General features: G+C 51.9%; 6 protein-coding genes across 6 annotated transcripts; 2 read left to right on the top strand and 4 right to left on the bottom strand.

Moving 5' to 3' along the window:
- Nucleotides 1-617: 617 nt before the first annotated feature.
- On the bottom strand, nucleotides 618-3,664 carry sec23 (GTPase-activating protein SEC23). The gene is made up of 7 exons (XM_071030000.1): nucleotides 3,310-3,664; nucleotides 3,129-3,259; nucleotides 2,779-3,073; nucleotides 2,240-2,719; nucleotides 1,084-2,181; nucleotides 839-1,032; nucleotides 618-790 (listed from the first exon to the last, which is right to left on the bottom strand). Exons 1-7 carry the CDS (start codon nucleotides 3,400-3,402, stop codon nucleotides 766-768), a joined length of 2,316 nt encoding a protein of 771 aa, XP_070882887.1. The 5' UTR covers nucleotides 3,403-3,664; the 3' UTR covers nucleotides 618-765.
- Nucleotides 3,647-5,832, bottom strand: BJX67DRAFT_362457 (DNA primase subunit PRI2). The gene is made up of 3 exons (XM_071029999.1): nucleotides 5,552-5,832; nucleotides 4,951-5,498; nucleotides 3,647-4,897 (listed from the first exon to the last, which is right to left on the bottom strand). Exons 1-3 carry the CDS (start codon nucleotides 5,739-5,741, stop codon nucleotides 4,136-4,138), a joined length of 1,500 nt encoding a protein of 499 aa, XP_070882886.1. The 5' UTR covers nucleotides 5,742-5,832; the 3' UTR covers nucleotides 3,647-4,135.
- On the top strand, nucleotides 5,833-7,434 carry BJX67DRAFT_362456 (adenylate kinase ADK2). The gene is made up of 2 exons (XM_071029998.1): nucleotides 5,833-6,655; nucleotides 6,719-7,434. The coding sequence occupies exons 1-2, from the start codon at nucleotides 6,484-6,486 to the stop codon at nucleotides 7,249-7,251; spliced, it is 705 nt and encodes a 234-aa protein (XP_070882885.1). The 5' UTR covers nucleotides 5,833-6,483; the 3' UTR covers nucleotides 7,252-7,434.
- Nucleotides 7,435-8,659, bottom strand: BJX67DRAFT_362453 (thermonuclease family protein). Its single transcript, XM_071029997.1, has 2 exons — nucleotides 8,146-8,659; nucleotides 7,435-8,058 (listed from the first exon to the last, which is right to left on the bottom strand). Exons 1-2 carry the CDS (start codon nucleotides 8,539-8,541, stop codon nucleotides 7,603-7,605), a joined length of 852 nt encoding a protein of 283 aa, XP_070882884.1. The 5' UTR covers nucleotides 8,542-8,659; the 3' UTR covers nucleotides 7,435-7,602.
- BJX67DRAFT_362450 (putative peroxisomal carrier protein) lies at nucleotides 8,660-10,727 on the bottom strand. Its single transcript, XM_071029996.1, has 4 exons — nucleotides 10,156-10,727; nucleotides 9,543-10,087; nucleotides 9,248-9,485; nucleotides 8,660-9,199 (listed from the first exon to the last, which is right to left on the bottom strand). The coding sequence occupies exons 1-4, from the start codon at nucleotides 10,254-10,256 to the stop codon at nucleotides 9,076-9,078; spliced, it is 1,008 nt and encodes a 335-aa protein (XP_070882883.1). The 5' UTR covers nucleotides 10,257-10,727; the 3' UTR covers nucleotides 8,660-9,075.
- BJX67DRAFT_231757 (calpain-like protease PalBory) lies at nucleotides 10,677-13,847 on the top strand. The gene is made up of 4 exons (XM_071025944.1): nucleotides 10,677-11,073; nucleotides 11,150-11,526; nucleotides 11,590-11,815; nucleotides 11,867-13,847. Exons 1-4 carry the CDS (start codon nucleotides 11,023-11,025, stop codon nucleotides 13,754-13,756), a joined length of 2,544 nt encoding a protein of 847 aa, XP_070882882.1. The 5' UTR covers nucleotides 10,677-11,022; the 3' UTR covers nucleotides 13,757-13,847.

Below are 13,847 nucleotides of genomic sequence, written 5' to 3'. Positions count from 1 at the left end.
TTACCCGGCCATGGCACATGGCCATTGCGCCGGACTAGCGGCGTTCCAGTACGACGCAGCACTGGATCGGGATTTCCAAGCGCGGATTGACGGCAACACTCCAGCGGGTCAATGGTGTTCTCATGAACTCGACCGGCGGCTGGCACACTAGAAAGGGAATGTTACTGCAAGTGTGGATATCCCGCGGGCTAACATGATCCGGCTGCGTGTCGACGCCATCAGCAGCAGCAACTTCTCTGCAAATTTCTCCCAGAACACTGATGGCGAGGATCTCTCGCACGTCAAAGCCATACACCAGATGGTGGACGACGAAATCTTCTTTGTCGGGGTCGGTTTGGCATTTTGACCTTGCCACTAAGGAGCTTGGGGGGGCAGTTTGCGTCAGGTTTTCCACGCTCCCACAGAAACAGACGGGAGTCCAGGAGGCTTTACGCTTCCGTTCTTGGAGACTGGTTGGGAAGACAACCAGCTCGGGTCTCCCGTGAGTTGATCGGGGATACCAACTTAGAATATACAAGCTACTCCAGGTTCTCCGTTCCCATAGCCACGCAGTTGCAAGGACATCCAGCGCCCTGCGAGCTATCATTGACTTGTGTCTCTATTCGTTCCATAAGGACTACGACAAGAAACTCTTCATTGGATCTAAGAACAGGCGACTGCTATAATTAAGGGCAACAAGGCGAAGGAATCACCGCTAAAGAGACACACGACCCGAGGACCGATGTAAACCGCCCATCCTTCTCGTAATCGCCATTACCTCGTTATTTAATTCGTTCCAGAGACAGCAAGCCTATTCAAAGTTAGAGACGGAATTAAACGTCTTTTGACGAGAACTTACTTCATTAGGTGATCCATAAAAGTCTGCAGAGAAACATCGTCGGTGAAGATGGTCTGCGACGTCACACCTCCACCATAGCCTCCCGTCGTATGTGTCGTGGATGGATTGAGCTTGGACAAAAGGAAACGCGCCTGTGAACCACCCGCATCGCAAACGATAAATCGGGGCAGTGGGAAACGGTCAGAAATGAGTTCCTAAACTTTGTCAGCATGGATTCAGATCGTTGATGAGGCAAGTTTGCGAACCCTTGCGTCCTCTTTCGGCTGATCAAGGAGGACCCTCAAATTCTCGTATCCTTCCTGATCCTGATATCCTGCCTTCCTCCATTCAGCGATGGTTTCTCCATGGAAGATCAAAATATGGAAGAAGGTATCCAGAAGAAGGATGTGAGAAGGTTGGATGGAAGCAGAGTCGAGTAAGACCGGTTGGCTTCCTTCATGCTCCAAGGAGTATGAATCCAGTGTTGGCTGAATCATAACAAGGGAATCGCCGACATCCTCGTGGTTGAGAACGTGGCGGTAAAAAGCGGTCTCATCGGGTGAATTGTTGAAGACCTGCAAGAACTGGCTTCGCCGGAGATGGAACATGAATTGGGGATAGAGAGTAAAGTTCTTCTCGAGTCGGAAAGATGTTGGGTCATCCTTTCTGTAATCCGCAAAGCGCGAGCAAAGCCGAATGAGCATTCGATCAACCCATCTGAGCACATCTGGACCATCATCAACCTCAGCCTTGAACACGCCAATCCGAGCCATAAGGACTGCAGCAGCTTCTTGGTCGAAGGACTGCGCGAGAGTAGGGTCGCCGGCAGGGCCGCTTAGGTTCCGTGCAACAGTAGTGACCCGAAGATGGAAATGTCCGGACGAATGTTGGTAGTAGGTTAAGAACTGCATCATCCCCCTCTGAGGCCCTTGCTGCACAGCGGCTGGCCCACCCTGGTTTGCGATTTCGAAATAAATACCATAACTTGAAGAGGGATCAATTCCGCACATCTTCCAGGCACAGGTGTTTCCGATACCGCATTCCGTCTCACCCACGGAGCTCGATTTCTTGTTCAGAGAAACAGCATGGCCTATGAGGCCGGTGACCTTAAGCTCCTTCGTCGTAAGCACCTCGAGGGATGCATTGAAGCCCATGAGAAGGTTATCGTTCGCATCCTTGTCGAATACCCTGACGAAAGACTGCTTGAATTGAGAAGAGGTGAAGCTGTCAGTGAGAAGCATATGACCTCCGGTGTAGTTGGCAAGGTTCTTCATTTCCAAGAGGCCAACTTGATCAAGACACCCAGCAAAGACATCAATGACATGGCCGTTGTTGGCGGAGCGCTTGGCTAAGGTATCATAAAACTGCCTTGGTTAGCATACATAACCATACAATCCAACCGAGTCAATGATTGGAGCTCACCTTCAATGCCTTCTTATAGTACTTGATATTGTCACGGTCAATATCGTGATGTGAGCGGATAGGTTCCTTCAACTCGGGACTAACAACGAGGCCGGGACCTTCCGTCGCCGGCCCACTGGTGAACACCATGATATGGGCACCGGCATTTTGGAAGGAGGATTCGAGCAGCCCGATAGCAACGCTCAGAGCGACCCCAGTACACCTCAAGGGGCGCTTATCATTGGCCACGGGCCAAGGATCACGCTGCAGCTGCTCAAGCATATTCGTTATCTGAAATTCGGCTTGTTGAACAGGGAGGAGGAACCGTGCGGCAGCACCAAGCGGTGGACGAGCAGGCTGTTGAGGCAAGTTTGGTACATTCGGGCGGATTCCAGAGCCGAGGCCAAGCATTTCCTGCACCTGTTTCGCGTTGTAGTCCTTGCTCCCTCTGAAAACGTAGGATTTGGCACACTCGGCATACCCAAGCTCATGCACTTGTGCCTGTCTGGCGCATCAGTAGCTATTTCAGTAGACAGACGAAAAAGTAACAGGGTTCTTACCATAGTTCCAAACGTAACCAAGCCGACTAGAGCGTTAGGTGGTAGCAGAGACAAGCTCATGATCAATGAGTCCTTCACAGCCTTCAGGCTGTCATCCTCCTGGCAGGTATCGACAACAAAAACGAAGATAGGAGGGGCAGGTGCAGGGCGAGCCAATTGGTACTCGATCGTCGTGCTCAAGGGGTGAAGCTCCGGAGGTATCGTGCTCTCAGTTATATCCTTATAGTGAGGAGGAAGAGGGTTTCGCATGAGGCAGAAAGGACATATCCAGATTCGAGCGCGGACATCAACATTGCTAGGGATATGTTAACGCTAAGGTCCTATCCGGACTAAAGAGGCCAGTTTCATACGCGTAGGGATTCAGAACCGCCCGACAGGGCGCTTTGCAGGCCACCGGTTCATATTGTAGAAGAGGGGCATCCGGTCTCTCCTTCAGAGGAGTGTAGACGGCACCGATGGGAACCACTAGTCGGGAGGCTTCCTGTTCACGGTTCAGTATGAGTGCACCGGAAGAGCTTGGCCAAAACCCACCATGCGAGAGCTTGGAAATGTATTCCAGCTCAGTCTGATTCCATCACGATCCTCCACATCGCTCCATTGGTCCTTCAAGGCCTCATAGTCCATCTCGACTGCAATCGGAGAACCGGTGGAATTGGCCGAGTCAAATGAACGAGCAGAGAACGAAACGAGTACACCTTTTAAAATACAAACAATGCGATCAGAAAAGCCCCTCAGAGCGTATCCTTCCTCCAAAAAGGAAACACCGGAAACTGGTTTCTCTCTGGAGGTTAATGCGGGGGAGGGATCCAGCAGCGTTGTGGGAGTTGGAGCTGTTTGAGGCCAGGTTGCAGCACCATCGGTCACTGTAGGCCACCGTACCAATTCGCGCTACAGTAGTGTTGTTTTAAATTCCTTGCCTCCCACAAGCTTTTTTCTTCTTTTCTTCTTCACAAATTTCTTCTATCGCCGACTCAACACTCAGCTTCGATCTCTTTTTCTGTGACGGGGTTGTTTTTCTGTCGAGCGAAGAAAGATACGACCCGTTGCTGGGCACCTGGCTTTGAAAGGTCGTTCCGATCCTTTTGGATAAACTGGGAATCAGCTGTGGTTACAAGCTTCCTTCCTTCCAGCGACACAATATACAGACTTGAATCCCGGATAACGTGGGCCAAGCGAGGATAGTAGTTTCTATTGCATTAAATACATACATATCCCGCATCGATTATACTAAGACAACGGGTATTCCCGCCGCATTTCACTCCGAAACGCCACGATCCTTGTCCCAAAAACAAGAGGTAAATGCGGATATCGCGAGCATAACGTGGACATATCTTCGTGTCAGGACTCAGAGCAAGTGTTAGGGGTTTCTTTGCGACTTTCCCGCCTGCTTCAGGAGATAGCTGCGCTTGAAATAAGTGTTGGGGTGGACAATGGTGTCGAGGTCGATTGCGCTTGCTGAACCGTCCTCTTTGGCTCTCTTGATTTCGGCTTTATGAGCCCACTCAAACACTCGATTGCAGGCAATGTGATAGCGAGTCTTCTCAACGTCCTCTCGTACGCCGCGCAGCACGTCCTTGTCGTGTACGCCAGTAGATTGAAGAAGACCTATGAGGTTTTCGGCAGAATAGTGACGGTATGGGCATCCATGCGTCTGTCCGACGCCGGGATTCGAGTCGTTCAATATCTTCTGGCATGAGTAGGGTGGGTAACCGCGACCTCTCCGGTTGACATCGCCACCAACGTCTCCATAGGAGTGGCGGATATTATACTTGTATCGGGAATTGAACTCGTCGTCAGTAAAGCCTTTGAAAGACTGGCGCCAGAACAGGATACACTCCTCAAGAGATAGACCGATACCCTTGAGAAACAGAGTGTACTGAAGCCGACCGTAGTGTTTTAGATGGTTATTCTTTCTCAATGTTGTGTGGAGGCTGCGCATGCAGAGCGGGAAGTGTTGGGATAGATGGTCGATGCTGCTGGCGGTGATCGGCGCCCCATCCACAAACCCTTCACCCTCTGAATAGACAGACTCGGCGCTACCAAAGTTCTTCGACAGGTGGTTAAGGATGGGGGAGAGGCGGTCGTCTTCGTCTAGGCGCGGGAGAGCCCTGCTCGTGAGCTAATGAGAGTTAGTTGCGTGCTATTGAGCCTAGTTGCTGAGTGCGCGCATACCTCCAATGCACGCTCGAGTCGAGTGGTGAATTCAGCAATGATCATGCTGAGCTGCTCTCTTTCAGGAACGTACGCTTTCCCTTTAGACAGGAAAACGGATCGTCTTTCGATCAATTCTGGTACCTTTTCCCAATCCACTTTATACCAAGACTCCTCAGCAGCGCGCCGCAGACCCGGCGTCGCAGTGACCAAGTTGTCAGCTAATTCCTGCCTTTCCTCTTCGCTCACACTTTCCCAATCAAGGCTAAGGCCCTCAATAAACGCGCGTCGTTCTCTAGAGTCGACTTCTTGAAATCGGAATCTAAAGAGCATAGTCTCCGCTCTTGCGAACCTTCGACGAAGGTCTTCGGTCGCTGAGAAGGCTAGACGAAGAATGAAGTGAGAGTAGTGGTCTTTCTGTCGTTCTTTGAGCCTAGGGTCAACGGCTCCTGTCCGAGATGACGTGTTAGAGGATAGAGGAAGGAATTTTTGGAGGAGGGGTGTAATGTGCGTCTTAGTCTCATCAGGAGTCTTGTTTCGATAAGAGCATGCCTCGATTTCGGCGAGAACTGTCGAAGTCAGCTATCAGGCACACAGAGTCGAACTCGAAGAAAATCCGCACTTTTCAGTCTATCGATAGCCCATTGTTCAAATTGCTCGAGAGTGATCTCCGCGGTGGGTGGTATATCGTAGAAGTTCAATCGATGGGGATAGTCTTGTTGCTTGAAAGATGGGGTTGCGAACTGCTGTTTTTTGTAGTTGAGGTTGGCCCTCCGCTTGGGATCAATTCTATGGAATTCTTGACGAATCATCTTGATGATTATGAGCGTTCCCTTGGTCAGCTATCGTTGTCTGGAGTGTGCTGTGTGCTCCAAGAAAGCGCCATGGACATTCAATCTGCCATCGCTGTTCTTCACGAGGAAACAAGACGCGCGACGACGACGCGCTGCGCGTGTGTATCACGTGACCCTGTTCAAAAAGCTGGCTTGGCAGCGGCTAGCCGAGGGATCAGTCAATTCTTGCCATCAGTTTCAGGCACAAAGAAAGCTGCCGACAAGGTTCACTCATGCAAGTGCATGTGAAGAGACCTTCGGCTTTGTAATTGGGATGCCGGTGGTTCTCACCCTGCTCGACGACTTTGTTCCAATCCAATCCTGCTCCTGGTCTTCTCCTCGCTACCGAGAAGTCAGTAGTTTCGGAGTCGTCTGAGGTGTCTTTCGCTCGGAAAAGCCTCCGAGAGCATGAGCCCTGGAGGCGCTCACCGATTGCCTAATTGAGCAAGTATGGAAACCCCCCGAACCCCAGCCGACGCTCCTTTCCCCGCGCGAATATGTTGACACCACCCCGGAAGTCAACAGGTGAATCATTCTCATTTTGACGGCCCATCCCGGACGGGAGACTCCATTATTCGTTTCAATCCCCTAAAGCCGTACATCCGCCGGAAACATGGAGGTTGTCTAGGATCGAGTCAACTTGAGGAGCCACCATCTTTCCATCACAGCACCCTCTAAGTGCCGGCATCACTGAATCTGGTTTCAGCTCGGTTCATTCCCAATGACCCTCACAACGAGGCAGCTTAAGAAAGCTGCACGGATCATTCTCATCGGCGCCCCGGGGGTCGGAAAAGGAACACAGTCCGAGAGACTCCTATCCAAATTCCCTGAATTAGCTTCAATAAGCTCAGGGGATCTTCTGCGAGAGAATGTTCGAAATAAGACGCCACTGGGTATGTGAGTCCAGAATTGTCCTTTACCAACTCTACTAACATAGGTACTTCTTCCGTGCTCAGGTTTGGAAGCAGAAGCTACAATTCAAGCCGGCAACCTCGTCCCCGACTCAATGATCCTCAACCTTATCTCTTCCGAATTCAACACGAGAGGCTGGCTCTCTCAGTCGCCGGAATCATCTATATCTCCCTCCGCTTCCTTTATTCTCGATGGATTTCCCCGCACAGCTTCCCAGGCCTCGACCTTAGATTCCCTGGTCCCAATAAACTTTGTCGTCCACCTCGTTACTCCACCTTCAATAATTCTATCTCGCATAGCGTCGCGCTGGGTACATGAGCCTTCAGGAAGAGTCTATAATACAGACTTCAACGCTCCAAAGGTTTCTGGGAAGGATGACGTGACAGGGGAACCGTTGACTCAAAGAGAAGACGATTCAATCGACACATGGAAGCAGCGACTCCACAAATTCGAAGAGACAAGCAAGGCTCTTCTCCAGCACTACCAACGCAAGGGCTGCCTATGGCGCGTTGAAGGAAATTCCAGCGACGAGATTACTCCAAAGCTTTTCGCCGAATTTGAGCGGAAATTTTGCTAGGCCATTCGAGGATTGAGATATATCACAGATATTGTATTGTACTATATATAAACGCTACACCATCCATTTGTGAGTGTCGGTATCAACACCGACGCCTAGGTCCGCTCCGCATGCCCGATCCGAAGCCGAAGATTATATACAAACTCTTAATGTTTGAGACATACTGGATAGTTGTCCTGCCCGTTGAATTCTCCATATCATCATTTAATTCATAGAGTCTTGCGCTACGTCAGATCACAGCGCAGGATATCAAACGTATAGTCATACAAGTATAGCTTCATCCAAAACGCGACGGGTTGAATATTCTCCCAGCGAGTGGTAGAAGAATAGGAGCGAACATGATCTAAGCCTCTATTTCTTCCCGTTTTTCCCATTTGGCTGCTCCTCCACCCCCATCCGTGTCTTGTAATCCCTCGGGCTTTCCCACTCTTTATTGCGCCGGAACCCTTTCCACATCCCATTCCCCTTCTTCTTCGCCCACCACTCCGCATTCCTATATTTGCTTTCTGTAGCCTCACCGCCGAACTCAGCGCCCGATTTCGCCTCATAAACCGTCACCAGCCCCCGCCGGAGCATCTCATACGATACATCTCGGCGACGAAACGGGATCGGGAAATCGAAGATCTGCCGTACGTACACGGTGGCTACAGCGCGCTGGTATTGGTCCGGACGGTGCACATAGGCTCGCACACGGCGGTTCAAGAGGTAAGACGTCAGCCATTCGTGCGCTTCGCGGGCGAAGGGCTGCTCGGGGCGTCCGAAGTGCGGGAGTTCCGGGGCGTCGACGCCTGCGAGCCGAATATGGATCTATAGTCATATATCCCCGTGGTCAGTCAAAGTGGCCGCCCCCCGCGCCAGCTGACAAACATGGTGGGTGGATGTATAAAGGCGCACAGTATTGTCCCTCAGCTCCTTCTTCTCCTTCGGAACCCTCTTCCAGGGTAGCCAGCCCCACCCCGCGACCCGTCCCCCGGGCGTGTGAAAGATCCTGAAATTGTCCCCGTCGCCGACACTGGTCACCCTGCCCAGGATACTTCTCCGTCGGAAATAGGAGGTCGGGATACTTGTGGCGTCAGGGAAGCGGCGGAGATAGCGACGATGGATGCGCGTTGCGCCGAGGATCGTGGTTGTGAGGATTACTGTCGGGATGAGGGTTTGAGGGGTCGTGAAAGAACTCCAGTCGAGAGACGCCAATGGGTTGAGGCCCTGGTTGTTCGGGGTCGTTTGTTGATGCCGCTCTTCGTCACTTGCGGGGGACTGGGGCTTGGAGATCCATGGCGGCCATCGCATGGCTGCTCATGCTCTTGCGCGTGGGCTAATGTGGCGAGAGATCCACGGTGATGGATGCAGACTAGAGGAGGAGAGGTAGAATACTTGTATTGGTCTTTTTCGCCGAATTTTTTCGATTGCAGGTCTACCAGAGGTGGGTGAGTGGGCGGTCAAGCCCCAAATATATATGTTCCCCCAGCGAGGGCCAAGGGGGCGTTTCCAAGGTTGGTCCATGAAAGATCAACTCCGCAACTTCGTCGTCGCCTGGTTGTGAAAAGCAGCAACCAGATAACACAGACTGCGCTGATACAAATCCCCCGGCGACTCTTTCCGCTTGAATCTCTATAGTGGATCGTTTGCCTTTACTTCTGAACCTGAACCTTTCAACGGAATAAATGTTTTCTATACATCACGGCCAATTATACAGGATGTATCCGGAATCCCAGCCTTCTCGGTTTATAGAATAAAGCAGACAGATCTACACCATGCGCCATGGAAGAAGAAACGAAGCGGTAAGAGAATGTAACTACCCGACCCATCTATGGGAATCCACGTCTATTTCAAGGTAGCTGGGAGGCTGGTCTTTGCCGTGCTTGCCGCTGTGTCGACGGCCTCGCGGAGCTTCTTCTCTCTGAGGTTTTTGAGGTATGCAAAAAAGACAATGAAGATGAGTTCCATCCTAGAATCGTCAGCATATACTAGTAATGGTATGTGGGAGCGCATATACCTTTCTTTCGTCATCATCAGGAGACCTTGGACGAGGAGTCCCTTCAGGATTTGGGGTCCAATGCCCTTGAATAAGGAAAGTGGCCCCTCATTCTGAATAATAAACTGCATTACCTCGCCAAATGTCTTGAACGGCTTCCCCTTGCGCTCTGGAGGTGGACGTGACTGAAGGCCGACCTTGGCGACAATCAGAGGCTGGGTTGCGATGGTGGCCATCGCCTTGGAAAGAGCACCGAGAACTATGATAAAAGTCAGTCTTCAAGTGTATTTCAGAGTGTTTTATTCAACCAACTTACGGAACGCCTCCCAGGGCTTAAGATTGGTCTTTCCGGGAAAGATGATGTCTTTGAGGCGTTGGTAGGCACCATATGTGATAGCTGGATTGACGACAAGAATTAAGCTCGCCTTCAGACCTCTCCACAGACCTGACCAGCCATCTTCACTGTTAACCACCTCCTTGCCGGTCTCAATCAAGCCCTTCCTCTCATCCTTTGACTGTGTCTGCTGCCGCGTCGTAATAACGGCGACGGGGATGGTGAACACTTGGGCAACAGCACCGGCCACTGCGCCGAGACTGAGTTCGATAGCGGTTCCTGGGGGCTTGGGCAAACTCTTCGATGACATATAGAGTGTTCGGACGACGCTGTACCAGTAGAAATAGGCGAAGTTGGTCGAGGCGACGCCAATCAGAGATCCCGCCATACCCGAGTAAAGGCCTTCAACTCCCTCTTTATCTAGGATCTTCGCGATCGCATCCCATGTCGACTTGTAGTGAACCACATCCTCCGACTCCTCCGATCCGCTGGTCTTTTTGACCTGGACTTGTAGTTTGGTCTTGACCCTAAAGAAGCACAACGGCAGTTAGCATCAAATCTCCTTGACTCCACGGACAGAAGGAAAATCGCATACAGATCAAGGGGGTAAACCATTGCATTCGCAAGAACGGCACCAGTTGCACCCGCAACGGCACTACCCCACGGGGAGAGTGCAGGCTTGGATTGGCCCGCCATTGTCCCAGACAAGACACCTCTGACTTCAAGGATTGACCGAGAAACGAGCAATATTGAAGACGCCGACGAACTGTTTCGACGAGTGTCTGTCTTGCGTCCAGTCTGGGTCAAATTCTCTTCTCCGGTTTGACTGAGGGCCGACAACGGAGGAATCACCTGCGATGGGTAAGTGGTTCCGAGAGTTTTCAGTCGAAGAGGAGGGCACCACTCAAAAGAACGGAGAGGAGGAGCGAGTGAGAAGAGAAGACCAGGGACAGACGAACTGAGAGCCAAAGGAAAGGACCGGAAAGGAAACCAGCCGGTTGACGGCCGGCGAGTTGCGTTCTCTTCTGGCACCTCGGCGCGGACGCTCAGCGCATGACGAAAGGAGCCGAGGTCCAAGCCTGCCCGCAGGTGCACTGCGAGCTTATCGGCAGGCGCTCGTTCCCGACCGTTCCCGCCGAGCAACACTCCGCAAGTCCCATGGTGAAGCTCATTTCTGCCTCTGTTGGCGCTATCCCCTTTCAGCTCTCCACCTCGAGTTTCTTTCGGGGTTTCTACTTCGGAGAACGTGGTTGTTGGATCATTATTATTGTGGCTTCGTTTCCCGTCGCCTTCCCATCGTGTAGATTCGGGGACGCGGTCCTTCTCTGGCATCGTCCTGACCTCGGATGTCTGGCCGATACTCCCCGGGGGGATCTGCAGAGGCTGCTGGGAAGGTTAGAGGCAAAATTGTGTTTGAAGACCCTGGTTGCTCATCGGACGACGATCCCTCTTCCGGATCAGGATGTCCAGGCCTCTTGCAACCACCCAGAAGTCTTTAATATCCCGAGCTCTGGTAGGCTGGTACCTGTGTCGTTTCGTTTCCTGACCGGGATGCGGCCGGACTCTGCAGTGGGCTGACTCGTAGCTAGAAAGCCGAACGTGATGTAACTGCCGCCGCTTCACAGCCACAGGCCCTGGAGGCCGCTATAGATGCTGCAGAACACTATATGAAGGCTCTGAGCCTGGCAATCTCGTCAAAAGACAGGAATGTACTGGATGCAAAGTGCAAAGAATGGCTTACAAGGGCAGAGAAGATCAAAGAAGCTGAGGACTGGCGATCTGCAGCACACTCTCGGGATAACCGCTCTACTTCTTGGACTTTGGTCTCAACGCGTCAATTGACCACGCGCGAGGAAATTATCATTCTGGAGGGTGCAAAGCTGAATGGCTTCATCTTCCCTCCGTGGAAAGTGGAACCGGAAATAGAGGAATTCAACAAGGGGGCTGACGGAGAGGAGTTATTTACGTATGTACGATGTACTCTCATTTGGCTCGGACCTTGATGGCGCCTCTTCTAACTATACGCTAGCGATAAGCCTGACCTTCATTTGTCCAACTTGCAGAGAGACATTTTTGCGGGTTGGAAACGGCCGCGTGAGCTTCTTTCGGAGCATGTAGATGAGGCGGTAGCGTCACTGGCTCCGATAATGGCTGTTTCTGGAAAGACGGACCTGGTGCAGGATGTTTTGACGGATTGCTCTATTGTCGCTAGCCTCTGCGCAATTACGTCGAGGACGGAACGTGGACTCGAAGAGGTGAACCGACCTAGTCCCTTGGGGAAGGCTTGCATGACTGATGGGACGCAGAATTTGTATCCCGTTGTATATCCATGCATCGACATGCCGGGGGGCGAGCTCTCGCCTTCTGGGAAGTATATATTCCGCTTCTACTTCAACGGATGCTATCGCAAAGTAGTTGTCGATGATCGCCTGCCGTCGTCGAAAACCTCAAGGTCCCTGTATATGATTGATCGGAACCATGCCAATTTCATATGGCCTGCGCTGGTAGAAAAGGCTTACCTCAAGCTTCGGGGAGGATACGAATTCCCTGGAAGCAACTCTGGAACCGACTTGTGGGTGCTGATGGGCTGGATTCCTGAACAAGTCTTCCTCCACAGCGATGATGTGACTGCGGACCAGATTTGGTCACGTCTTTTCAAATCGTTCCACAGTGGCGATGTTCTCTTGACGATTGGGACTGGGAAGCTCACAGAGAGGGAGCAGAAGGAGCAGGGCCTTGTGAGTGAGCACGACTATGCTATCCTGGACATGAAGGAATTCGACGGGCGCCGCCAAATACTTGTGAAGAACCCGTGGGCCGGGGCTGACGCCATATACCCAGCCATTTTAACAGAACCTGAACCAGTGCACACCTCGCCTTCCCTATCCCCTGGCTCGTTCTGGATGGATTGCGGAAAGGTCCTGCAAAACTTCGAGAACTTATATCTTAATTGGAATCCGGCGCTCTTCAAATATCAGGAAGATATCCACTTCACTTGGGACCTATCAACCGGTAAAGGAATGGCGGGATGTTTTGTCAAAAATCCGCAATTCGCCATTGCCAGTGAGCGTGGTGGTACTGTCTGGCTATTGCTGGGCAGGCATTTCAGAACACTTGAATCTCATTCCTCAGATGCAGGAGACGAACAATTCGGTTTCATAAGTTTATATGTGTTCAAGGGAGGGAAACGCGTGTCACTCAGTGACGGCGCGATTCACCGAGGCCCTTACGTTGACTCACCGAATACTCTTATGAGGTTGGATATGCCGCCAGGCACGATGTATACCGCCGTGGTGTCCGAAGAGTCTTTGCCTCCTATCAGCCAGAACTTTACAATTTCAGCGTTCTCCACATCGCCAGTGCACATAGCACATGCTCCAAGCAAATACATGTGTGTAAATAAAGTCCAGAGCTCTTGGACACCATCCACAGCCGGAGGCAATGCGGAATCGGCGCGTTACTCACGAAATCCTCAGTTCAGCATTGAGATCGCGGATCCCACGGATGTGTCAATTGTCCTTGAGCCATCGGACCCTGAACTCGCCACCCATGTTAAACTCTTCTGGTCGGATGGAAAACGCATCGCCCGAGTCCGCAGCCGGGACATCGTCGCAAATAGTGGTGACTATCGCCGGGGCGGGTCTCTTGCGGAAAAGACGGACCTAGATGGAGGAAGGTACACGATTGTTGTCTCCACCTTCGCACCGGACCAACTTGGTTCATTCACGCTCTGGGTGTCGACGAATATTCCCTGTGAGGTGAAGCAGCTTCCTCCAGAAGCTGCAGGACGGCGGGCTGTGTTATCCGACGTGGGCGTCTTACTCCCAGGACAGGATAGGATGCTTGCTCCCCTGCAGACTCCTCGACTGACTCGCGTCAAGCTTATAGCGAGGAGTCGGCAGTCGAGGATTGGGAATCGGCCTGTTGGCCCTTCTCCCGTCTTAATGACTGTTGAGCTCGGTCAGGGGCCCTATAAGGAGATATTGGCGACTTCGGAAGATGGCGGCCATAGCGATTCCATATCTGGTGTGCGCGTGGAGGACTTCGATCTACATCCGGGGTTGGACGAGAGAGGAGTCTGGATCGTACTTGAGAGAATCGGAGGCCCGGGGGGTCAGGTGGAAGATCACTTCGAAGTGGAGGCTCTGGGGGAAGAGAGGGTGGAAATCGGCGAATGGATCGTGGAAGACGCATGACGTGTAGAAGTAATTCAATCCTGAAAAATTTCATCGTGGAAAGGAGATCTTCTTGGGCGTGAGTGCGGGGAGTCCACCTGGGAAGCTCCCG

This window comes from Aspergillus lucknowensis, assembly GCF_044049455.1.
Source record: "Aspergillus lucknowensis strain CBS 449.75 chromosome Unknown BJX67scaffold_46, whole genome shotgun sequence".
Lineage (NCBI taxonomy): Eukaryota > Fungi > Ascomycota > Eurotiomycetes > Eurotiales > Aspergillaceae > Aspergillus > Aspergillus lucknowensis.
The sequence above is the reverse complement of the archived record's forward strand: the minus strand, read 5'-3'. Positions and strand labels throughout refer to the sequence as shown.

Excerpts from the sequence above, each read along its gene's own strand:
- BJX67DRAFT_362453 (XM_071029997.1), bottom strand. The coding sequence starts at position 8,541 with ATGCGATGGCCGCCATGGATCTCCAAGCCCCAGTCCCCCGCAAGTGAC. Across the intron at positions 8,059-8,145 it reads AGGAGCTGAGGGACAATACT|ATCCATATTCGGCTCGCAGG; the intron begins GTGCGCCTTTAT and ends ATATGACTATAG.
- BJX67DRAFT_362457 (XM_071029999.1), bottom strand. The coding sequence starts at position 5,741 with ATGATTCGTCAAGAATTCCATAGAATTGATCCCAAGCGGAGGGCCAAC. Across the intron at positions 5,499-5,551 it reads GGCTATCGATAGACTGAAAA|TTCTCGCCGAAATCGAGGCA; the intron begins GTGCGGATTTTC and ends TGACTTCGACAG. Across the intron at positions 4,898-4,950 it reads GACTCGAGCGTGCATTGGAG|CTCACGAGCAGGGCTCTCCC; the intron begins GTATGCGCGCAC and ends AACTCTCATTAG.
- BJX67DRAFT_362456 (XM_071029998.1), top strand. The coding sequence starts at position 6,484 with ATGACCCTCACAACGAGGCAGCTTAAGAAAGCTGCACGGATCATTCTC. Across the intron at positions 6,656-6,718 it reads TCGAAATAAGACGCCACTGG|GTTTGGAAGCAGAAGCTACA; the intron begins GTATGTGAGTCC and ends TTCCGTGCTCAG.
- sec23 (XM_071030000.1), bottom strand. The coding sequence starts at position 3,402 with ATGGACTATGAGGCCTTGAAGGACCAATGGAGCGATGTGGAGGATCGT. Across the intron at positions 3,260-3,309 it reads CATTTCCAAGCTCTCGCATG|GAAGCCTCCCGACTAGTGGT; the intron begins GTGGGTTTTGGC and ends AACCGTGAACAG. Across the intron at positions 2,182-2,239 it reads ACTATAAGAAGGCATTGAAG|TTTTATGATACCTTAGCCAA; the intron begins GTGAGCTCCAAT and ends TAACCAAGGCAG.
- BJX67DRAFT_362450 (XM_071029996.1), bottom strand. The coding sequence starts at position 10,256 with ATGGCGGGCCAATCCAAGCCTGCACTCTCCCCGTGGGGTAGTGCCGTT. Across the intron at positions 10,088-10,155 it reads ATGGTTTACCCCCTTGATCT|GGTCAAGACCAAACTACAAG; the intron begins GTATGCGATTTT and ends GTGCTTCTTTAG. Across the intron at positions 9,486-9,542 it reads TAAGCCCTGGGAGGCGTTCC|TTCTCGGTGCTCTTTCCAAG; the intron begins GTAAGTTGGTTG and ends CTTTTATCATAG.
- BJX67DRAFT_231757 (XM_071025944.1), top strand. The coding sequence starts at position 11,023 with ATGTCCAGGCCTCTTGCAACCACCCAGAAGTCTTTAATATCCCGAGCT. Across the intron at positions 11,074-11,149 it reads CTTTAATATCCCGAGCTCTG|AAAGCCGAACGTGATGTAAC; the intron begins GTAGGCTGGTAC and ends ACTCGTAGCTAG. Across the intron at positions 11,527-11,589 it reads GACGGAGAGGAGTTATTTAC|CGATAAGCCTGACCTTCATT; the intron begins GTATGTACGATG and ends ACTATACGCTAG.